Source organism: Vipera berus (assembly GCF_964194415.1).
Source record: "Vipera berus genome assembly, chromosome: 2".
Classification (NCBI taxonomy): domain Eukaryota; kingdom Metazoa; phylum Chordata; class Lepidosauria; order Squamata; family Viperidae; genus Vipera; species Vipera berus.
Window position 1 is genome coordinate 71214813 of NC_138203.1, and position 26033 is coordinate 71240845.

Sequence of the window (26033 nt, forward strand, 5' to 3'; positions counted from 1 at the left end):
CGGGAGCTCCTGCAACCAGCATCAATTTCCCATCATCCTGGCACTCCCACAGGGAGGGTCTCCTCAGGGTGCCGCCGGTCAGGGAGTGCTGGCTGGTGGCCCCCAGGGGGAGAGCATTCTCGGTGGGCGCACCTGCCCTTTGGAATCAGCTGCTGGTGGAACTCCGGATGGCCCCCAACCTTCGCTCGTTTCGCCGGGACCTAAAGACTTGGCTATTCGAGCTTGCCGGCCTGGACTGAGGGTTTTTAAGGTTTTATTTTTTGGGGCTATCTAATTTAATTTTTATTTTAACTTGTATATATTGTATTGTTTTAACCTGCCCTGTAAACCGCCCTGAGTCCCTCGGGAAAAGGGCGGTATATAAATCTAAATCTAAATCTAAATAAGTAAGTAAGTAAGTAAGTAAGTAAGTAAGTAAGTAAGTAAATGCATTTAGATAAAATATATCCAGTAAATTTCTAGTCAGAAATTAAAATGTTTCCAGTGCATGAAGCATTGGAAAATATTTACCTTTTTGTATTCAAGCACTGCCTTAGATGTTTGTTAATTGCAAAATGCGTTAGTGGTTGGTTGGTCTGCATTTACTTCTCACCTGCCAATTTTATGCAATTTTAGGGATAATTTTATTTGTTTTTCTAGTATAGCCATATTCTCTTTCCCAAGCATATTTAAAACATGGTAAAGCTTTTTTTATTACTGTATTTAAAAAATTTTAGAGCTTCCATTAAATATATATACAATTACAGCTTTATTATCCTCTGAACACTTGTCATAAAACTGTCTTGTAAAATCAACATATATAGGATAATGCTGTTAATTACACAAGAAGAAAATTTTAAATTGGTTACTTCATTGGAAGGAAAACAAATTAGGTAGGCAGAATGAAGTGGATAGAGCCACGGGTAGCATTAGCATTAAAATTAGATTCCCCTCATGCTATATAGCATATCGGGCAGCAAGGGATCTCCCACATTTTTGGTCTTGGTGAATACTTTAGCATCTTTCCATGTGATGTTTAAACTCTTAAGACTTCCATGAACATTTTTCACTATGTATTTCAAGGGTGTCCTCTTGGTCATTTGGTATCGGGGAGAGAGGGTCCATATCGTTGCTATCTTTGGAGATTCAGTTGTTCTCCATGCGAAGAATATGACCCGCAAGTTGGAGTCTTCTGTGTGTAACAGTGTTGTTTAGTTTGCAGGAGAAACTTTTGGAGCACTTCTTTGTTAAGAAGTTAGTAAGTTAGAGTTATGGGTGGGATGGAAAAAGTTTGGTCATTGCAAAAAATGGCAACATCTGATGAAAGGAAGATATAGTTAATCTAATTTTTATTATTATTTTAAGAGATGAAATTGGATTAATCCCCTGCCCTGAAGCCAGATATAATCGAAGCCCAATAGTGCTGGTTGAAAACAAACTTGGAGTGGAAAGCTGGTGTGTCAAATTTCTTTTGCCCTATGTCCATAACAAGCTTCTTCACTACAAACTAAGAAAGCAGTGGCTCAACAAAGAAGGTAAGTTACTCCATAAAGTACAAAACATTGCTGTCATAAAAGCTCATATATATATTTTTCCCAGCTCATATATTATTTTTTTCCCAGCTCATATATATTTTATCACCCATGCCCTTGTGTAAAAATAACCTAATCATTCCCAGCTATCCTCAGAGGAATCTTTTTGAATTCTCAATCTAAAGCGTGATTACACAATTAATATTGTACATAGTTGCATCTTTTTGTACGCTGAAAAGAATCAGTGGAATAATCCAGAGACCTTTTAGCATATGATTAGCTCATCAGTACTCCAGAGCATACCTTGTGTACATGATTGATGGAAACATAGCGATGCAGCTGAAGAAGTAGCAGTAATGAACTTGTAAAGCAACTAGAATTTTAATGTTAAAAAAAGCTTTGGAAATTGGCAAAACAGGAATCCAAAGCATTTGCTGTAAATTAGCTACAGGTAGTCTTAAAACTTAAAACCATTTGTTTAGTGACCATTCAAAGTTACACTGGCACTGAAAAAAGTGATTTACAACTGGTCTTCACACTTAGAACTATTGCAATATCCCGACAGTCCTATGATCAAAATTTGGGCATTTGGCAATTGATGGCTGCAGTGTTCTAGAGTCATGTGCCTAACTACCCTTTCCACCACCTTCCTTGGAAAGGGATGATTGGAGACTGGATGGAAATTGTACTTAATGATTGGGTCCAACGATAGTGTTTTGAGAGGCTGTACTACATCCTCCTCCATGGCTGATGGGACCACCCTTCCCATGGAGCAGGTGATACCACCATATGCATCCAATCACAGATCACCTCCCGGACAGCCTGAACATCCATGTCTTCCTATTGCAGACATGTCAAACACAAGGCCCAGGGGCCAGTTCCGGCCCACGAAGTGCTTTCATGCGGCCCGCAAAGCCATCCTGGAAACAGTGAGGGAACGGCCCCCACTGCCTTGGCCCTGGCCCAGAGACCCTCCTCCTGCCAGAGACCCTCAGATCTGTCCCACTCCTGCCCAGGCCCCCATAGGCGCCCTTGATGCGAACGATGTAGAGCTGGCCACGCCCACCCAGTAGGCCATACGCACTCTAGCCATGCCCACCCAGTAGGCCACGCCCACCCTGGCCATACCCACCCGGCCCCCTGAGGGCAACCGCAATGCTGATGCGGCCCTCAATGAAATTGAGTTTGACACCCCTGTCCTATTGTAAGGGGCTTTGTTTACTTGACTAGCCTTTTCAAGAGACAAACAATGCATTTGTTGGAATTCTAGTTCCTTTTAGGATTTCATGTCAAGATGGATTGGATATATTCTGTTTTTTGACTCAGCCAGAATAAAATAACCATCTTTTGTTTTAACAGTTCTTCATCTTCTTCTCAAGAGCAGAAGATAATACTGACGATAGGGTTCTAGGCCACTCCATAGTGAGAGGGATCTAATCAAGCTTCTCTCCTTGAGATGAGGAAAATCACTTACCTAGAGAGTGAAGCAAATTGTTGCATGCCAGAAGAACTTCAACTGATTTATATGAACCATTCAAAGCAGTAGAAGATCATCATGCTTTATGTAAACAGCCACCCTCTCTCAAGTGTCTTTTTCTACCAAGCTGAAATACAGTATTCCCAGAGAATACAGGCAATTTGGGAATAACCACTGTTTTATCACATTACAAGGAAGAGAAGATAAAATTTAGAAATGGCAACCTGATCATTTCAAGGAAAAGAAAATAAGCCTCTGAGTTCCCATCTCTCATTTTAATTTCTACTGTCAGCAAGAAAGTGATAATGATGATGTCTAAGGGACTACTTGCTTTTTAATGCCTAATTTGTTGCTGTCATCCCTGTTGGCAAGAGTGTAGAAGACTTAACTAATAAAGAATAAAGAAATGGTCCAAATGATAGTCTCTTTCCTAAATTCTTTTCCTAAATTCCACAGAGCCACCCCCAAATTTAATGAGGAGCAGAGCTACAGAGAGAAAGGAACATTTCTTTCTCTTTAATGCAAGTTGAGGAAATCAAGACCTGATTTTTAGCCTTGATTTTAATAATAAAAGTTTAAATAGATTTAGTTTTATATTGACTTTAATCTATTTAAATAAAAATGCTGGTACATTTTATAAACATAGATGTATCACTATCTTTATTGCTTTTTTGCATTTTATTTTGATCGTGCTGATTAAATTGAAAATGTGATATATTATCACATTTTGTAGTATTGAAAGATAACATGGTGTTATTGCTGTGATATACAGGGTGTATCAAACAACAGGCCTCATGGGCCAATCAAAATATATTTTATTAATATTTTTTCATAGAAATTGTTACTGTACTTAGGAATGTATAAAGGTCACGCATCAAATGAGTAAGGAACTATTTAAAAGAAAATGGTAACCAATTCAAGCTTTTAATATAATTTATACTTTAAATTCTCTGCCAGAGGTCCTCAACCTCCAGGCTGCAGCCCACTACCGGGCCTTGAGCCTTTTGGAACCAGACCATGGAAGTGGGGTGGCCGTGTGTGTGTATCGCCACTTGTGTGAGCAGTGGGGCAACTGCATGAAGGTGCACTCCATTTGCGTGAGTGGCAGGTACACGTCCCTGGTGGTTGCACAGATGGAGCTACATGTGCTTGCTCGCCACATGTGGGGGACTGTCCCCTTTGCCCCCCCCCCCGACAGTCATCAAAGCCAAAAGGTTGGGGAACTCTGTCTATGGGCTCTGACTTTTGGTGTACTTTGTATATTTATATTAACATACGGTACATATTTGTTGTACCAAATAATCATTGTACAAATTGCATGCATTAATATAATAAAAACAGAATGGATGCTATACTTCTCCCAGTACTATAAATTGCTTGCTGACATTTATAATAAAAATCTTAATTAAAATCAAAGACTCCCTGCAGTATTGCTCAACCCTTGCATGACTGCATGTGCACATCGTCTAACTTTTTTAAAAAAAAATAAAATAAAAGTAAACCATAAATAGACAAGTGAAGATTATGCTTAGAAACCTGACTGTCTAACTATTGAGAAGATGAAATGAAATAGAAATGCTTTACTGAAGAATTGTCTGTAGAAATTTATTTGTTTTAGGTTAATTTCCTTTTGCTGGATATTTTCTGATAAGAAACATCATTTCTTTGAAATCATCTGCCACAATTTCAGTTCACACTATAGGTTATTTGCATACTGGTTCTCATGCAATTTCAAAGTGTAATGAAGTCATAGTTACATTTGAAATTTCTCAGAAGGTCATTTTTTACCTGCAGAATAGTAGATTTTTCCATTATAAAGTAAAACCTTTTTTTTAAAGCACAATTGTCTCTTGTTTTTAACCATTGCATCCCATCACATGCTAAGTATTTTTCCATAATGTGTAACCTCTAAACTGCATTGTGTTTGTTTTCTTTTGTCACTTTTTATACTGCCAGTGTTCTTCCTTCGCCAGTTCTGTACATCCTGGTCTCCCTTTTACGGTTTCCAAAAGTCTCCATGCAGTGTCATATTTCTTTTTCTTCCTCTTTGTTCATTTCTTTCTTTCCTTTTTAGTTCATCTTTTAGTTTATTGTTTTCATAGTGCACTTGCATCTATGATGGGGAAGCTTTTAAGTTTCAACTGAAAAAGAAGAATATTTTCCTTCTTTCCTTTTAATGTGATTTTGATGGACTTTGGGCCTTTTTCATGTGAAACTGATTCATTAGTTGCATCATTTATTGCATTGCTAACATAGTGTCTGATGCTTCTGCTTACAGTCAGAATGTAGAACCTTTAGTCTCCCAAATATTGTTGAACTGTAACTCCCAGTATCATTAGCCATTTCAGATGTTCTGATACAAAATAATTGGTGCATAATTTTGGATAAATGTTCCACATCTCCTACAACTTCAAAGGGTTTGAAAAAAGGGATAAAAATCTTGTCAACATTACACAAATAACAGCATGTATCACACATTAAGTATAATGCCAAAAAAATTGCACCATAAATGTATATATGCCTTTTAATAAAATATTTAATCCTCTTTTTCTCTGTTTAGAGTTGATAGATATCACATGTACCTTGTTGTTGCTGAATCCAGATTTCACTACTGCATGGAATGTAAGGTAAGATTAGCAAATACACATACAAAGACTTTTGCTGATAGCCTCATGTTTTAGATTATGATTTCATGGATTCCTTTCTTCTCTAAGTTTACAAAAGACTACTTATGAGTAATCATATAAATTACAGATTACAGAAAATCTTATGTATAATTATTTTTAAATCAGTATATCTGTTCAACTGTGTAATAAAATGTGCATTTATATATGGATAGTTGTGCAATATTATATTTTATCAACATTTTTAAAGTACTTTTTGAATATAAAACTCTCAAAGCAATATGCAAAACTAATTGTCAGCCATGCTAGATAGATTAGACTGGGAAATCAATTCTGTTGTTGTTAGTTGCGAAGTCGTGTCTGACCCATCGCGACCCCATGGACAACGTTCCTCCAGGTCTTCCTGTCCTCTACCATCTTCTGTAGTCCATTTAAATTCACGCCTACTGCTTCAGTGACTCCATCCAGCCACCTCATTCTCTGTCGTCCCCTTCTTCTCTTGCCCTCAACCTTTCCCAGCATTAGGCTCTTCTCCAGTGAGTCCTTCCTTCTCATTAGGTGGCCAAAATACTTTTATTGAGATTAGCTATAACAACAGAATCTTGCAAGTCTGATTGTGCTTATACCTTGTAATCCTCCTCCTTAAACATTGGTGAATTTGAAAGACATCTACCTGAGTCACTTCCAAATGCTGCCTCCTTGTTCTCATGCGTATACAAATTTATAAACACCCATCTTTTTTAGAAACTGTGGTGTAAAATTTATTATGCTCAATTGTACATTGGTATCCCAGGTCAAACTAGATATGATTTGGAAGATATAAACCTATGGCTAAAAGCAGAAACAAGTTCAGGCTTAATCCTAGCAAAATTGGAGTTATTGTTTCTTCAAAAATATTTTGGCTCTGAGATGGGTGCACGTGGCCTGTTTGCACATGCAAGAATGGGGCTGCTAGCGCTGGGTGGGTGTGCGCAGCCCGCTCAGGCATGCACAAATGGGGCTGCTAATGCTGCACCAGTGTATCTGATGCCATTTATTTTTTATTTATTTTTTTATTTATTTATTTTAATCCCATTTATATCCCGCCCTTCTCCGAAGGGCGGCTTACACTCTAAGCACAAATCAATGTGCTTAGCAATTTGCGTGCACGCATGCACGCACACTGATTTGAAACATGCTCTCCTTCCCTCTGGCCTGTGAGCCTGGAAAGGTTGGAGACCTCTGTTTTAGGCCATGTTTTGAAATATCCCAGAACTGTCCACTTTTAAATTATTGTTGAATTTTTTATAGAGATATATTAAAGGTTGGGAGGACATGCTGAATAAGCTGCCCAGTGAAAGATGAACACAGGCATGAAGTCAGAACACGATAATTAAATGAATGAAAAGATTGAATCTGAATCCTGCAACACTGGCTTTTGTTGCTTGTAATAAAATAACTCGATGGATTAAATACATGCTTTTTCACTAAGTCTTCAGGTTTGATCTGTAATCTCCACTTTAAATTCTGATCACCACTATGCAGGTAAATCCTGCACTCTCCATTCACCTCCCAATAGGTTATTAAGATTCACTTCTTGCTGTATTACATTTTATTTTTGTATGCTAATTATGACTAATACAAGAATAAAATTGTGTTTTAAGGAGTAGTCATTTTTACTGAGAAATGGGGGAAATAATCAAAACTTCCATATTATTAAATCATACTTCAGTTTCATGTTCTACTGAAGGAGATTGATGGAATATTTTGGAAAATGTCATTTTTATGTCTTAGTTTAATTTTAGTTTTGTAATTTTGGTGTGCCAGTTTTTAAGTAATTTGCAAATAGTGATTAATATTATTCATATAAGGCCTGAATTATTTAATAGGAACTCTTCAACTAGCTGAAGAATTGCATAAATACACATCAGAAATTGAACTCCATGTTGTGAATGCACTTAGGAGGTTATATGACAGCCCTGCCAGTTGTCTGGCACAGATGCACCCTCTTGCTAATGTATTGCACAAATGCTATGCAACCAGATTCATTCATGTCTACATTTTAATACATGGAAGAGTATAGAAAATAGTGATATCTGAAGCAGCTCTAATTAGGAGAATAGCTATTAGTGAAAACAGCTGTTTCTTTTCACTAAGAAAAGCATTGAAAATTCAGTGGAAGAGGTTTCCATTAATTTAATTTATTCCATTTGGTCATATCTAGCGTCAATATTGTCTTGCTATACAGTAGTTTCACCAAATCTGTCATCTCCTCTTGTAACTTCATAAGATTTTTTTCAGTGAATTGTAATACCACACCATCTGCAACCTAGCAGTTCGAAAGCATGTAAAAATGCAAGTAGAAAAATAGGGACCACTCCGGTGGGAAGATAACAGCGTTCCGTGCGCCTTTGGCGTCTAGTCATGCCGGCCACATGACCACGGAGACGTTCTCGGACAAACGCTGACTCTTCGGCTTTGAAACGAAGATGAGCACCGGCCCCTAGAGTTGGAAACGACTAGCACGCATGTGCGGGGGAACCTTTACCTATACCTTTAAAAGAGGACTATAGGAAACCTTTGGTTGTCTATGCCAGGGCTTTTCAACTGGTGGTATACGTACCAACGGTGTTACTTTAGCACCCGGCAGGTGGTACGCAACCCATAGCCAAGTGTAGCGGGGGAGGAAATGAGCTAAAGCGGCACCACACAGACCTGGAGGAGATCAGCCGGAGCTGCAGGGCTTGGCAGAAGCCCTGGGATCTGCACACGCCGCTACATGCTGATTGGAGCTTCAGGCGCACCCCGGGAAAAAAAAGGGAGGAGGAGGGTGGAGAGAGGAGAAGCTATAAAAGGAGCAGGTATGGCGGGAGAGGGAGAGGAATAAAAGCACACAGAGAAAGAGAGAGAAGAGGCTTTTGTTAGCGAAGTGGTAAGAGAACAAGTGGCCTTTGCGAGCAAAGTGTGAGTGAGTGAGAGAGCGAGAGAGGGGCTTTTGCAAGCAAAGGGTGAGAGAAAAAGGGAAAAGTGAGGGGGAGAAGGGAAAAAGAAAAGGCATTGGCTTCTGAGTTCCTCTGTTGCAGTAGAAGGAAGCATTAATATTGAACCTCAACTTTTTACTTTTCCATAATATTATAAACTAGCCATTTCTATAACAACAAATGAATCTAACCAGTAAAGCCCAACCCCCCCCCTTATTTTTTAAGTCATCAAGTTTTTGACACCTTGCTAAGAACTGGTGATACTCAAATATTGTCATGTCCTGAAAGTGGTACAATCTGTGAAAAGATTGAAAAGCCCTGGTCGATGCTACATGTGCGTTGCTTTTGGGAGGATTGTGTTACCTACTTGGATTTAACATGGTGTTTAGTTTGATTTTTGTGGCTTTGAAAAAGTAAAGAGTGTCTTTTTACACCCTTATGGCAGATGGCATGGTTCAATATTGCAATAGCAAATGATAGGGTTTTCACATTTGAGTCCACTTATGCTTCTTGAAGATGGAGGATGCATCATATTGTCCTAAATAGTGAAAATAATGCAAGTAAGACAAAATAAGAGACATCACTCCCTGCCACATCCTTCACTGAGGGTTTTGCCCAGGAATGTACCTCTTTCAAAATGTTAATCCCATTCCAAAGGAATCAAAGACCGATATCATCACTACTCTTCTACTGATTAGGGTTCTTACAGGAAAGCTGTTGGTTAACTTGTTACCTTTCTCCATTAAAGAGGAAGGACAGAAACACAAAAATCTCTGGGGGACAATTAGCAATGCTGAGGAGCGGGCATGGCTATGGGCTGAAAATGGGGTCATGGGATCACCTTTTGCGACCTTCCAATGAGCAAAGTCAACGGAGAAGCTGGATTCACTTAACAATTGTGTTACTAACTTAATAGCTGAAATAATTCACTTAACAACTGTGGCAAGAAAGGTCATAAAACGGTGCAAAACTCACCTATCTCACTTAACAACAGAAATTGTGGTTATAAATTCGAGGAGTGCCTGTATATTGTTATGAAGCATTTCTTGCATATTAATTGCAATTTTCATTTTGAAATCTGCCATGTGTGTGTGTATATTCAATATTTAGAAATACACAACTTTGTATTTAGAAGCACACAATTGCCACATTCGTGTATGGAGGGGACTCCTGTTCTGGATCAATATCTGCTGAGCCCAGAGTCGGAACAGTGATCCTGGCTGATGGCTTGGTAGCACAGGATCTACTTGTGATGATACATCCTCCTGGTCATCTTCCTCATCTGATACTGTAATGACTTTTCAGGCCAGGGCATAGTTGTGCAGTTCTAATATTATAAATCTGATGCTTTTTATTAATGTTTAAATAGATATGCAATGGATAATGTAACATTAATTTGATTAGGTAGAAAGTGTTCTGCAAATTACCTTTAGTAGCTATGTCTTTGATTTTTATTTCAGAAAAGAATTGATGCTGTCTGGCACTTTAAATCCCATTAAAGACTTACATCTTGGGAAATTGGCACTAACCAAGTTTCCAAAAAGTCCAGAAACATGGATTCATAGGTTTGTGGTTTTACTTCTTTATACTGGAATACACATTTGTGTTATCTCTGTGAGGTCAGTGACAGATGTCATCTGAGAAAAAAAGGGAAGCATTAGGCAGGTCTTTGCTATAGAGTATTTGCGTGTGTGTGCGCGCATGTGCATGCACATATACATATTTCCAGTGTGTACATATCTCTGAATTGTTTGCAGCTACCCAATAAATTAATCTTGTAATCATAGCTATTATCAAAAACAAATTCTGAATTTTAAAGTGGGAAAAAGAAGTCAAAGCAGGAAATTATAAGGAAATAGTAAGTTTACATTAGTTTAATATTGTGGAAAAAAAGATGAAAAATATACCTTAGGTTAGAAATTCACATTTGTTTTACTTCCGTTATATACAAGAATTGTTAACCTTTGGTAACAGCTCCTTTGTTAGTCCTTTTAAATGAGCAAAAAAATAAATCAGGAAGCCATAACTAACCATCATACTGAACCAGGAACAATCCAGCATTTTGTATATATAGTTTTAAATATTTGCTCTGCATATGAAATAAATTTGAAACAAAGGCTTGTATGTGGCTTGTTCAAATCATGACATCCTAAGCTTGGGACTGAATAGGTGTATGGTCAGTATTCAGGACTTATTTGAATATCAGTTTTTAAAGGACGTATTGCCATAAAACAGGAGTTTATTGGTTGGAATGTTTAACAAAAAAATTTCATTATCTTAGATAATATTTTACAGTGTAATTGAACTTCTTTTCAAATATTTTTGTTATTTATTAAGAAAATTTATATGGCTGCATGACTCACTCATGGTGATTCTGGGCAGAATATAAATATCTTTATATGCTGTATTAAGAACTAATTTAATGACATAATGAATAAAAATGTTTTTATTAAATTGGCTTTTGCACTTTTAATTCTGCATAACCAGACGATGGGTTCTGCAACATTTAATTCAGGAAAACTCCTTGCCTGCTCTTGTGACTAAAGGGAACTTAGAAGTATTACCCACGGAAAAAATACAGCGGCTGGTGAAAGAAGAAATGGATGTTTGTTGTGATGCTGCTGGACGATATCCAAGTAATTATAATGCCTGGTCACATCGTATCTGGGTGTTACAGAATTTGGCAAAGCTCAATACAAAGGTATGGGTGCAATAGAAGTTCTACATGTGTTTGTTGGCACATTTTTTGAAAATATTTGCGCTGAATTCAATTAAGTATGACTAACAAGTAAGAAAATAATAAAAAGAATTGATCTAATTCATGCAAAAAAAATAGATTAAAGCTGAAGGTTAGCTGAGTTCTAACCTTTGACAGAAATCAGTAGAAAAAGAAAATAGGGTGAAAATGAAGGCTTCTATGAAAATAAACATGGGATGACAGGGCTTCACCGTTCTTGTTTGAGCTTGGAAGTTAAGCAAGCCTGCTTAGTCCTAGAATTTGTGGTTCTCAACCTTGCCTTCACCATGGATCGCGTTTAAATACTTTTTGTGGCCACAAACTATGGCCATGGACCCCCAAGACTTAATTCAAGATTTAAATCATAACAATTCTTCAAGTCTGTGGACCCCCTGTGATCACATTGCGGTTTCCCAGGAGCCCATGGACCACAGGTTGAGAACTACTGCGTTAGGGAATTCCAAAGCTTTAAGATAAATTGAGAAGTTGAAAAACATTCTGGAAGAAATAACTTTTGTAATGTTGCCCCCCTCTATGTGACAAAATGACATAGATGTGTCAATGAAGTAATTAGGAGTCAAGCTCGAAATGAGGGTATCTTTAATGTTACTACGTTTTGTTCAGCAGATATTTAAATGCCATTTCTTTTCATTTCTACTATCTTAAGATCTTAAATTTAAATATGAGAGCCAATAAGATAAAGTGGTGAAATCACCAGGTTAGAAACCAAAAGACCGTGGGTTCTAATCCCACCTTAAGGCACAAACCCAGCTGGGTGACCTTGGGCTGCCATTCTTTCTCAAGCCACTTCCAAAAATCTTGCCAAGAAAACTGCAGGGACTAGTCCAGAAATATCCAGTGTCCTCTAAAGTGAATTCTGTGAACCAGCTGGAATCTTGTCATATCCATCTTAAAATCTAAAAGGAAATTATAATTATTATATTTAGTATGGTTGGTTGCATAGTCAGCCAGATGTTTAGACTGGGATTTGGCATTTTTGTCACCTAAGGAGTCCTTTCTAAGGACCTGGAATGGGCAGATGTTGCATTTCATGTAATAACAAAAGTGTAAGTGGGCCATAACTGGTGGTCCTGATGGAGCGGGTAGATAGTAGATCAGGGGTGTCAAACTGCTGGCCTGCGGGCCGGTTACATCATACAGAGACTGCGCCCACCCCAGCTCCGGCAATGCAAAAAACAGCGTGATACATTGCAACACGTCATGTCATGTGGTGAGTTTGACACCTATGTTCTAGATCAAGTAAAGCACAGTACCGACATAAACTGTGTGCACAATTATTAGGCAAGTGAGTATTTTGACCATATCATCATTTTCATGCATATTTTCCACCTTCAAGCTGTATAAACCTGAATGCTTATTGTATATAAGCATATCAGGTGATGTGTATTTGTGTAATGAGGGAGGGTGTGGCCTATATGTGCACCCCATATAAAGGTGTGTATAATTATTAGGCAGCTTCTTTTCCTCAGGCAAATGGGCCAAAAAAGAGATTTAATTGACTCTGAAAAGTCAAAATAAAAAGTCTTTCAAAGAGATGCAGCACTCTTGAAATTGCTAAGATATTGGGGTGTGAACCCTCAAAGGTTTTGTTGCAAACAGAATGGCAAGAAATGGGTTGAGAAAAAAAGATGCACCTTAACTGCCAAAGATCTGAGAATAATCAAACGTAAACCTACTAGGAACCCATTATCCTCCAGTGCTGTCATATTCCAGAACTGCAACCTACCTGGAGTGCCCAGAAATACAAGATATTCAGTGCTCAGAGACATGGCCAAGGTAAGGAAGACTGAAACCCAACCACCACTAAACAAGACACATAAGTTGAAACAGCAAGACTGGGCCAAGAAATATCTGAAGACAGATTTTTCAGACGTTTATGGACTGATCTGATGAGATGAGAGTGACTGACTGACCAGATGGATGGGACCATGGCTGGATCAGTAACGGGCACAGAGCTCCATTTCGACTCAGATGCGAGCAAGGTGGAGGTGGGGTGTTGGTATGGGCTGGTATTATTAAAGATAAGCTAGTTAGACGTTTTCAGGTGGACTCAAAATCAACTCCCAAACCTACTGCCAGTTTTTAGAAGACACTGTCCTCAAGCAGTGGTACAGGAAAAAGTGCATTTTTCAAGAAGACCATGATTTTTATGTAGGACAATGCTCCATTGCATGCATTGAAGTACTCCAGTGCGTGGTTAGCCAGTAAAGGCCTTAAAGATGAATGAATAATGACATGGCCTCCTTCCTCACCAGACCTAAACCCTATTGAGAACCTGTGGGAGATTTACGGTGAAGGAAAACAGTACACCTCTCTGAACAGTGTCTGGGAAGCTGTGGTTGCTGCTGCAGAAAACATTGATAGTCAACAGATCAAGAAACTGACAGACTCCGTGAATGGAAGGCTTATGACTGTTATTGAAAAGAAGGGTGGCTATGCTGGTTACTGATTTTTTGTGTGTGAAATGTCAGAAATGTTTATTTCTACATTTTGAGTTTTTGTTTATTCTCACTTTAACAGGTGCAAATGAATGAGATGGGCAAATTTTCATTTTTTGTTTAGTTGCATATTCTGCACACTAATAGTTGTCCAATAATTATGCACACATAGATATTCTCCTAAGAAAGCTGAAACCTTACTTTTATTTCATATTCAGGTTTGAGGTTATTAACATTTCGGATTGACCAAGAGCACTGTAGTTGTTCAGTAAGAAAATGATTCCTGTCAAATGCAATTTGCCAAACAATTGTGCACACTGTATATGGAAGTAGTACTGGTTAAAGATTGGGTGCGTGTATGTGCAACTTCTAGGCATCATTGCCAGTTATGATAAAGGAACATGGCAGTGGTGGGAAAATGGTCTGTTTTATCTATGCCAGGAGAAATTGATATACCAGCAGTGGTTGGGTTAGCATCTGTGTAAGTTTTGCTTTTGTTTTTAATTTGGCTGTGTTTTGTTTTCCATGTTTGGTATGTATCATAGACTCCTTGCAGTAGCTCCAGAGCTCTGCAGAAGTCCATAGTTTAGAATACATTGTCATAAAAGATAATTTGAAGGTGAAAGCTGATTAGTGTTTGTGCTGAATGCTTCATTCTGTTATGTTTTTAATTCTCAGATTCTTCTTGATGAACTTTCTTCCACTAAACGCTGGGTCTCCATGCATGTTTCAGACCATAGTGGATTCCACTACCGTCAGTTTTTATTAAAATCTTTGATTGTCAGAACTGGGACTGATTGTATTATAAAGTTATGCGATCATCCAACCAATCAACAAACATCTTGTCTTCCAAAAGATGAATCGGATGAAGGTGCAGAAGCTTTTTGCATGGAAAAGCAACAGCCAGATCACTCGCTGTTTCTGAAAGAGGAAATAGGGCTCTGCACTGATTTAATTAACACTTACCCAGGGCATGAAACGTTATGGTATCACAGGTAAGAAAATTTAAATAATAGAGGATTGAAAAGGACAGTTACCCCTTCAAATCTGATGCACTTTTTTCCAAGTCATGTTTCCCTTTCTGGTATCTTGTGATAAGTTGTATTCCTCCTCTAAATTCCCAAGCCTCTAGAACAAGTTTGTTGAGGATGTATGAAGAATACAGTAGTAATGAGAATATGATCCGTCAGCAAGATAAATTCTGCTGACAGATGGGCAAAATGATACAAATATTGTTTTATTGCTTTTTCAGGGAATTCACAGTGTTAGCTATTGTATTCAGACATTATTTACAAAATGTAAGTTATGTTAAGTTGGAGCTTTGCCCTTCAAACTTTCTGTTATACTCTATATTTAGAAGAGGGACAGAACATGCTAAAAGACATAAAAGTTTGATTTCCATATGTTTTTTGTTCTTTAAAGACGCCAAGTCTTCTACCTTCAAAACCACTTAAAGAAGTGTCCAGTTCCAAGCATCTGGTCATCCACTTCAAACAGTAAGGATGGAACAGTTAATAATTCACATCCCCATGTTACAACTGGCCATACCACACAAGCCATGGATGTTGACGGTTTAACTGAATGCAACAAACAAAGCTATAGTCAAGAAACCAAACGCCTGAAGCGTGCTCCTATGCAGGACTGTATCAGCGTGGAAGAAGAATATAAGTTCATTGATCATGTTTTGTCAATGTGTAGGGAGGCGGATCAGGCAAGGTTTGCAAGTTCATACAGAAAATGGCTAGTTTCTTTTCTAGGTCAGTGAAGATCTTTTAAAACTCTTTAGGATCTTTGTTTAGTGCAATATCCTCTTTACAGACAGGTGTTATTAGGACCCCTGGCACTTTTCACCCTTCTGTTATTCTTGTCACTGCTAAACTTCATTTACTGATGTTGGGTTTAGTTCTATTTATATTTTTAAAAACACTTTGTGTTAATTTTTATGGATCTTTGTAGGATAGCCCCACCTAAAAAGGAATTGCTTAGTGTTAATATAAATTAAGTGCAAATTTTAAAGTAACTAATATAACTGGAGTAATAGGAAAATAGAAAGGTAGATCTACTGGTGAACAATGATTTCATTCTTAAAAATACCTCGTCCATAATAAATGCACCTAATCAAAGTCATTGATCGGTGAAAACAATGGAAAATCATTCAGCACGGCAATGTCAAAATGGTTTTGAGTACAAGTCTTCATTTTATAATTGCATTGCATCACTGCTCTTCTGACCTCTTCTTATTTCACATTTGAATTGCTCCGATAATCTTACAGTCCTATGACTTTTTTATTATTATAGTGAAAGTGGGATATGGTTATATGAAATTGGATAGTTATGTAAAAAAAATGTCTACCAAACTAAAACTAATCATTCAATATAAGAACACTGGTGTTTAGGTTTTCTCTGGCTTTTGTGAACTTGGAGGGTTTCGTGAATTTGATGGTTGGAAGATATGGAAATACAAGAAGATGACCAAGGAACAAAATTCTATCTAATCTTATCCCTGCCTGCAATTGTCTTGGCATGTGCAGATTTCCCAAAACATATAAAGCATTTCATACTTGGATTTTTATTGTATGTGATGATATACATGATAGGTTCTGGGTATGATAGACAATATGCTGACCATGGATGTTATCTTTGTAATGATACTTCACTTAATGGACAATCTACCATGCACTGGGACTCACTCATCTTCCATTTATTGCAACAGGACCATGTATGGCTCCTTTGCAAGACCCATTTAAATCACTTGTGGAAGTACAGTGCTCAACAGAATGATTTGCTTGTTTGAGTTTTCTTCAGGTCATCCACGGGCAGGAAAGAAGAAAATGTGGAGGTAAGATTAAGCAAATTGTTCATGATGGGGCAGACAATTTCTTCTGTTCTTGAACTGGATTGAGTTTATGGAGGCTTTCAAAGAAACTAATGAAATACAACTTGAAATCCATTTTTGTTTTGTTTTGTTTTAATTTTTTACTCTGAAATTCAAGTTAGATTTGCTGCAGTTACATAGAGGCAACTGTGGCTATTCAATTTGCTGCCCTTTGGTTATAGAATAAGGTCAAATTCTGTCTTTAAATTTGCATTTGTATCTCCCAGGGAAAGCACTAGGGATTGTATATGCCAGGGGTGTCAAACTCGCTGCGTCACGTGACGTGTCACGATGTATCGTGACTTTTTTCCCCTTGCTGGAGCTGGGATGGGTGGGATGGGTGCGGCTTCCGCGTGACGCATCTGGCCCATGGGCCAGCAGTTTGACACCCCTGGTATACGCAATAAAACCAAATTCCAAATCTAGAGTTAAATTGCAGAGTATTTCTGCATTTTAATCTTTGCTTATAGCTTGCAAAATACAGAGGGCATGTTTGAAGGTTTTACAGATATATTACCAGAATGACTGAAAAAATGTAGTTTTAAGATTCAGAGAAATACCGGTAACAGATGAACAATTCCATCAGAAATGGAAGAACAAACAAAAACTTGCCTTTTGGAGTCCTAACTGCATAATATTAAGGGCCTGTTGCAAGCAAACTGGAAGTTAAATAAATGAGCATAGCAAGCATATTTTCTGAAATGTGGGATTGCCTAGAAATACAAATCCACACAAACATGATAGGCATCTCCAAATGCTATACATGGTATTTATTTAGACTATAAATGAAAACTTCTGCAGTTGGATTAATTGAGAATCCATTTGTGAACACTAATTTGACTGGTTCCTTTGAAGTCTCAGAATGGGAAAAATTGCATACAAGCATCACATATATTTAACTATGCCTCTGGGCGCTAGTGATTATTACCATACATTAAAGGCACCTAGCAGAGCTCTGCACTACTAAATAGCAATATATTAAGCACTTAGCATGTCAGAAGTCAAAATACTGAGACCTAATAACTCAACCATGACGCTAGTGAGGAAACACCTGACCACCTTATCCAATACCAAGTGTTTCTTCATAAAATTTGTTAATTGTATTAATACAAGCACACTATAAGCATCACAGAATATAGTCCATGGGTGTTCTTAAGAATTCAGGAATTGCTAACAATGCAATCCTAGTTAAAAATTAGATTAGAGGCTCTGAAAATGAGGCACAACGTGCCTTTACTAGGAGGATTCTACAGGATTCATTATTTTATTCATCCTACATCCTAAATTGTGTTCATCTGCAAATAAACCTACAAACTAGTTACGTTAGCTGAGTAATTAAATATGTAGGTGTGAATGGGGGAGAATTAGATTACTCATTTAGAGTGCTACTGAACTCAGAGGACTTGTAATTAGTTAAGACTATACTCTGTCTTTGCCAGCAATGTCCATGACACAGGAGTGAATATGGAACAGCTCAACTTTTTCCTTTCTTCAGTTCATTCTAAGCCAAATTTAAATTACTCAGCTATCGTAACTAGTTTGTAGGTTTATTTGCAGATGAACACCTTCCCCCGCCCCCAATGACTGATGTTGGGATACACACAGTTTCACCAGTCTCTTTTCAGCTCATTAGGCTATTTTTTAGATCAACATAAGCAAACAACCATTAAGTACATCATTATTTGTGAATTGATCTAGAAATTAACTCGTCATCTCTGATACTTACTCAGATATAATTGCTAGTATCTTCGGGATGACAGTTGTACCTCAGATACCATTGAGGTGGTTAAACTTCTACTAGACTTCATACCATTTTTTTTTAGTTTCAGCCCTGTTTTGCATCATAGTAACCATCTGCTAAACATTCTTTTATTTTTAACTCTATATTGTTAAGCAGAACGCTTTCCATGAATACAGGTAGTTACAATGGCACTGAAAAAAGTGACCTATGAACATTTTTCACATTTTGAGACTGTTGTAACAGCCATGTGGTCGCATCATCAAAATTCAGACTCTTGGCAACCGGCATGTGTTTATGATGGTTGCAGTGTCCCGTGATCACCTTTTGCAACCTTTGGACAGGCACAGTCAGTGGGGAAGCCAGCCTCACTTAACTTTGTTACTAACTTAACAACTGCAGTGATTCACTTAACAACTGTGGAAACAAAGGTCATAAAATGGGGCAAAATTCACTTAAATATTTTCTCTGCTTAGCAACAGAAATTTTGGGCTCAATTGTCATAAGTCGAGGACTACCTGTTTTTCTCAGTAGGGATAAATATGCTTGTCTTAATGAATAAAGATGTAATTGAATCGTTTGACTATTTCAAAAGCTTTCTTGATAATTACATTATTGGGTTTTTCCCCCTTATGGGTTTATATCAGGGGTCTTCAAACTTGGCCCTTTTATGACTCGTGGACTTCAACTCCCAGAATTCCTCAGCCAGAGTGCCTGACTGAGGAATTCTGGGAGTTGAAGTCCACAAGTCATAAAAGGGTCAAGTTTGAAGAAGCCTGGTTTATATTAATGTTTATCACAGGCAGAAAATGATGCTTATCCTTTTAATAAGGTCGGTATGAATGTAGCCAACACCAACAGAAGCTGTATGTTTGACCTGTATGTTTGCAGCAGTGGTTGATCTGTTTTCCCCTGCTTATTAAAACTGACAGAGTGTATATACATTGTTTTTAAATACAGTTTTGTTTTAGTGAAAGAGTTAAAGGAGAACTTAAGCAATCTACTTAAGTTATTGTGAGATGTATTGTTAGCTCTATCAGAAAAATATATGTCAGAAAAATATAGTTACATATTATACTTCAACATTAATTTGCCTTATATCTTAACATCTGCTTTAAACTTTAGTTCATCACATCGCTTTGTCTTACCTGGAATATTATTTGCATAATAATGAAGTTTGTAACTCTTCTAAGAAAATAAATTTTTCTGCCAGTATTAGGAAATGACTGGCTGTTAGCTCTACAGTTAAATCTATATAGCCTGGTTTGGAAAGTTGCTCGGTGGTTTCCACTGAAAATAGTAGCATTTTTTGATAACATCAAGCAAAACAAAAAGAATTTTACTTCCATTCCTAGTTATTATGGATATAATTTACAATTTTACAATTTTATTTGAATGACAGGACTTAGACCACAGGTCTGCAACCTGCGGCTCCGGAGCCGCATGCGGCTCTTTCAGCCGTCTCCTGTGGCTCCCAGTCCTCTGCCATGTGCAGTCCAAAAAAAAAGTGGGACTAAAAAAGTTTAACCAATCAATTCAAATATGTAGGGTAGGTGCATATCTCGCCTTGGCTCCACTCTTCAGTTAAACCCTGTTCTGCACATTCGCGCATGTACACACATGCGAACTCATTTTTTGCGGCTCCCAGTTTTTCCTTTTGTGAGGGAACCAGTTCCGAGTGGCTCTTTCACTGTTTCAGGTTGCTGACCCCTGACTTAGACTGTCAACTTTTACTTGTCCTAGGTGTTTCAAGTGAAAAATGGATGTGAATTATGCACGCACCTAGACCAGTGTTTCTCAGGCTTGGCAACTTTAAAGGGATGGACTTCAACTTCCAGAATTCCTCCTTTTTTTAAAGTTGCCCAGGGTGAGAAATACTTACCAAGATACATTCCCTCAAATGATAAGAGTTTTTGTTGGATTTTAAACACTTTTTGATAAAAAGCTGGGGAATCCAGTACTCTAAATTGTTTCGGGGCAGCTTTTGTTAAAGAACAAAGCCAGTACACATTAATGAGACATTTTTCTCTCTTGCTGTGTTTAATTTGCTGTGTCCTAAGTTATTTCCTTCTTTTAAAAGTATGGTGGTACAATGAGGAAAGTTGTCTCTTATAGGTAACACTTGACTACCTCCCCAAAACAGGGATAAGGCCATCTGTTCAGGTGAGCTTCTTTTTATGTAGAACCTCATCCTTGGGGTTCAAAAAGCGAGAACTGTAGGAAGCCTATCTAATATCTTAGGAAGCACTTGTTTTCTAAGTCAAAAATTTTTAGTGCCTAGACTTCATTTTTCCATTTCGATAAACTGAGCACTCTGCTGTTGTCAAAAGAAGGAAATGACCACATGTGGTCAGTTAATGCTTTTATTACATAGTAAAGTCAGTAGTTAAAATGGACTCTTCCCTGTGATTTCTAACTCATAATGCTAATTTTACTCAGGGCGTAGATTAACTAGTGCATTAAATACTTTTTACCATTATGTCGTCTACTGTTGTAAATACTTAAATGCCTAAAATGGTATATTATCAATCTAGCTTTCTACCTAGTGTAACTGGTTAATGGCTTTTTAAAAAAAACTGTTGTGGCTATTGTTCAGTTTTCTTTGCTTTTGAAACAACTTAATTTGTCTTTTAAATAAAAATAGCTGTGGGCCTCATTGTAGGTTAAGTACCAGTCTCTTTGTACCGGAGGGTTCCTGAAATGAAGAGGTGAAATTATGTTTGACATAATTTACAAATTATTAATTTCTGCTGCTCAATATAAGTCTTAACTGAGCATGTCTTCTAATACCAAGGATATGAATCTCATGTAGATTCAATATTATGTGATTAGAGATATTATACTCTTCTTCTAAGATGCAAACCTTAGCAATTAGGTTGATATCTGTGTATATTTAATGCAACCAATTATTAGGAAAATATTTTCTAACATGGGGCATAATCCAATAAAACTTAAATGTGTATGTTAATTAATATTTACTCCGATGTAAAACACACTGTCTTTAGTGAGTTTACTCCCAGAGAAGTATACATAGAATTGCAGCCTAGGGCACATTTAAATCCCATTTATTACTCTGTTCTCTGAAAGTAAGACTTTAAGCGTGCTAAATATTCATACATACTCAGAAGTAAATCCCACTGTGTTCTACCAGACTACCATATCTTTGAGTATAGACCAGTACTGTATTACATTTTAAATGGGTTAGATTTACATTTTGAAATGAGTGGAAAGTATTCAGAGCTAAGTGTGGAATTAAGAAAGGAATTAAACACAACAGTGTATAACAATGTGCTTTTAAAAAGCTTGTTTATTTCCACTTACATAAGAATGCAACTTACATAAGAAAGTGGATTAAAAAAAATCATTCATTTTTTTGAAATCTTATAAGCTTTTCCTGAATTATTTTGTTCTTTTTTTTTTTGCTTTACTTTGTGAAAGACGCTGTTTCCTGTCTTGGTGCCATTTCAGCATAAATTTTCCAGCAAAACTGCTTTCAGTTTATATGTTCTGTTGCTCCAAAGTAATCAAGTAGATTAATATTAATAGGAGAGCATGTCATATTAAACAGACAGAACAAAGCAAAGCTGTAGCCCATACAAAAGGAAAGCCTCGTTTCCCTCTTTGTAAATTGAGTTGTAGTGAACCATGGATTTGCTTGTAAGTCCTTCTTTCCTGAGGTTAGAAGCTTTCCCTTTTGATTTCAAATAAACCAGTCCTCCACAATATTCAGATGTTTACATAGTTCTCCCCATGTATATGTTTCATGTATTCTCATCCTAATTTATTACTAACGCCAATTTAAACACACTATAGTTGTGCCAGTCTTCCACTCTGACAAGGAGGGGCAAGGGGGCAGTCGGGCTCCTTGCGCTTTTTGCTATCTCGTGAAATATTTTGTTTTTAATTACTTCAGAATCAGGCTGTTTTAAGTCTTCAGTGCTGTGGGAATGCATTTTGCCATTCATTTAATTTTATGCTACCCTTCAAAATATTGTACATTGCCCTAAAACTGTTGGATAATACAGATTGGGTAAAATTGGGTAGCATAAATTAAATAAATATTAATTTATTTGTTTCTCTGTATAGATTCCATGCATTGTGGAATTCCACTGGTTTGCCCTTAAGGAAAAATAATATATCTTGAGTATAGAGCAGAACACTAGTTAAAATGTTAATTTGAGTTATAGCTTCTCATCCAATCAAATTTGTGATGTTCTTTGGATGGCTTCAAACAAATTATGTTTTTCATCCAGAAAAAAAGCAGAAGGAAGTATGTAGAAAACTATTTGCAACAAACTCATTTTAAAGTTTAAATCAGCTGAAATATGCATGCTTGCTCTGTGTCTCCTGCCAGTAATTATGATAGCTTTATGATACTTGATCAATCTGAATAGATGATTGAGCTTAGGAGTAGTTTACAGTCTTTGCAGGCTAATGATTAAGTCACATTGTAAAAGAAAAAATAGAATATATATAAATATTCTTGACAACGAAACCCTTAGATTCATACGGTTGTACTTTTGAGGCGATGAAGAATGTACTTGGATAGGCTTGGCCTCTTTCTATGCTGCACTTCATTTGCAGTAGTGTTATCAGTAGCTAATCTCAGCTATATTTACATATTTTTAAATATCATTATTTCCCACTTAAAATACTGACAAAGGATTAGAACAGTAATGGACACCTTGAAAATGCAGTTTCTTTTAAAAATATTGTACAGTTTAAACCAGGGGTGTCCAACCTTGGCAGCTTTAAGACCTGTGGACTTCAATTCCCAGAATTCCTCAGATAGCATTCTCAGAATTCTGGGAGTTGAAGTTGACGAAGTTGGATACCCCTGGTTTAAGTTTTTTTGTTTTGTTTTTTAGGATGAGTCACTAAACAAACAGAACAGTCTGACCAGTTTGAATAAACCACATAAGTATTTTGAATTCAGGTTTATGATTTTGTCCACAGCTTGTAGATTTTTGTTGTTTTGTTGTTGGCAAATATGCCAAACTGCTTCACAGAAGGATCCATTTCTGATGCAGAAATGTGGTTCAGATTATTGGCCACAGTATTAAATCAAATGCAGTGAAACTATGATGATGTGATGCAGCACAAATGTAAACCTTTTTTATGCTACAGTATTGCTTAGTAGAAGACTTAGTGATACTTTTGTGCGTAATTTCCTTGATTTTGCCATTTACTACACGGTACCTATTTTGGTGCAATAAAATGTCCTTTATAGCTGCTTTCATTGTCTTTATTGCTGCTATAATTTAGGTTTAAATTATTGCACTGTAACTACTTAAGAACACTTAGTATTTCCATATTCATTATCACTGCATTCCTGCTTCTTTATAGATTTGGCATCTTTTACTTTGCAAACTGATGCTTAATTTTGTGATTTTATTAAATTCTGTGTGGACCTGGTGAAGAGTGGAAATGTTATTCTGCTTAAAAGGTTGTACTAGCAGGTTGTCCAAGTAAAAGTGGATGATAGCTACCGATATCCAACCTTGAGTTGGGATTTGTGCATGTTAAATTAATTCTTTTTTTCCTGATTATATCAAACTGCAGATTACAGACTGATGCTTGGGGTTCTTCCCATCCCTAAGCAGATATCTTCCAATTCTAATAAGCAAAATCACAAGAGTGACAAAGGCATTGAGCAGCAAAGTGAATTTTTCACTATTTATCATTTACATTTGGGTGTTTATGGGGATTTTGTATGTGTTTATATAGAATGTTCTAGTACTAAGCACAGTGTAAGTTATTGTATTAGTGTATAAAAAAGTGTACTTTTTCTGGTTAAATATAGGCAGTTTTTAAATAAAATGTTCTAGAATCTCAGTCGTCTTCTTTCTTTTTTTTAGATTTCCACCTGCTATTCATATCTTTAGATCAGAAATGTACAACTTTGACAACTTTAAGACTTGTGGGCTTCAACTCTCCCAGGATTCCCCAGTCAGCCATGTTGAAGTCCACAGATCTTAAAGTCGCCAAGGTTGGACACTTCTGCTTTCATTATTAAAACTTACTGCTAACGCTTAACATTGGATCATAAGAATGACAATTCTACCATTTAAGTGTTAAGAATGATATTGTAGCTACATTTCTGTAGGACTCCCATTTGAATGAAAACATTGAAAACAAACATTAAAAACAAATCCTAGAAGAAACGAACAACGGCACAGAGATATCGTCGCTTTTGCATTTATTACAGAGTACACAGGACTGTATTATATTCCACGTGGCAGTCTCCTGAATAGCAGCTGTCACTTAGAGAGTTTGAAGTACCAGGAGATTTCAGTGTTGAAGGCTCCATGCTTCTGGCAGCTGTCATATCAAATAGGCATTTGGACACTTCAGCACTCCATTGTTATTATCATTACTATTGAATCCATCTATTTCACTTGGCCCTAAGAATCTGACAGGAAGTAACCTGGGGGAACCAGCATGATTGACAAGAAATCAGAAGTGGGTCATTTTTTAATCATGAAGCTTGAGAAACTCCTTATAGCATAGAAATTGCCATAATTGTGACATCAATAGTGTATTTATTTACTACAAGCACTTTTATGTCTTCAATCAGAAAGTAAATTTAAATGCGTTTCGCTAGATGTGTACAATAAAATACATTACATCATCCTTAAAAAGAAAGACATAATACCAAGTGTTTAAACTTTCTCAGCTGTGTTCTGCTTGCATATCACATCCAGAAATACTTATCCTGTTAAATATTAATTTCCTCTTAAATATTAAATTAAAACAATAATCAAATGCAATTCTGGTATTTCTATCCTTGTCTAGCAATTTGTAAGAACAGGAACAATAAATATGAGACAGGTAAGACAAAAAAAGTTAATAAAATGTTTGACTGTGCCCTCAGTTTGGCATTAATTGTTAGCAGTGCAGAGATAGATTTTTTTTTTCCTTAGACAATGTGTCTTCAGCCTGGTACTTCAGGTCTTCCAAATGTTCCTCCATCAACATTGTAACTGAGTTCATCCACTTTGGTCAACCTCTTCTCATTCATTCTACCTTTCCCAGCATTATAAACTTATCCAGAGGGTTTGGTCTTCACATAATGTAAAAGGATAAGCTGAGCCTGATCATTTGTGCCTGTAGGTTGATCTGTTCTATCCAATTTTTTTTCTGGGATATAATAAAATACCATGTGATTATTTTAAAAGGCCCGGGAGAATTTAAAATAGGTATTTTCCTTGCATTCAAAGGATATTGAGGAGAGTCATGGAAATGAAAAGGTAAGCTTGTCAAGAAGCTCTTATCATGGTCATAATACATCACAGCTCAAAATGTATCATGGAGAAGAGCTTCCAATAATATCCACATACAAATATGAGGGCAATTCAGAAATAAACCTTAATTTGGTTATCAATGATAGACACTCGCAGATACAGAACTTTTATAATACACATTAGAAAACTACAATGTTACTTTTCGACATAATCGCCATTTAAATTGAGGCACTTGTCATAATGTCTTACAAGATTTGAAATTCCTTAGTAGTCGCTTGGCGCCAAATCTGGGCTATTTGGGGGCGGGTGATCAAAAACACCCTAATGGAACTGCTTCAAAATTTCTTGGGTGCACTGGTAATTGGTGAGTAAAATAGATGTTCATGAAAATTAAATCATATGAAGTAG

General features: G+C 36.9%; 1 protein-coding gene across 1 annotated transcript in view; it reads left to right on the forward strand.

The window, feature by feature from the left end:
* Positions 1–19019, forward strand: part of PTAR1 (protein prenyltransferase alpha subunit repeat containing 1) — a 29766-nt gene extending 10747 nt beyond the window's left edge. Inside the window, exons 2-7 of the mRNA XM_081315876.1 lie at positions 1345–1514; positions 5549–5615; positions 10033–10137; positions 11060–11273; positions 14447–14763; positions 15191–19019. Coding sequence (XP_081172002.1) covers positions 1345–1514; positions 5549–5615; positions 10033–10137; positions 11060–11273; positions 14447–14763; positions 15191–15533 — 1216 coding nt within the window. The 3' untranslated portion in view covers positions 15534–19019. The remainder of the gene's footprint in view (positions 1–1344; positions 1515–5548; positions 5616–10032; positions 10138–11059; positions 11274–14446; positions 14764–15190) is intronic.
* Positions 19020–26033: the final 7014 nt, after the last annotated feature.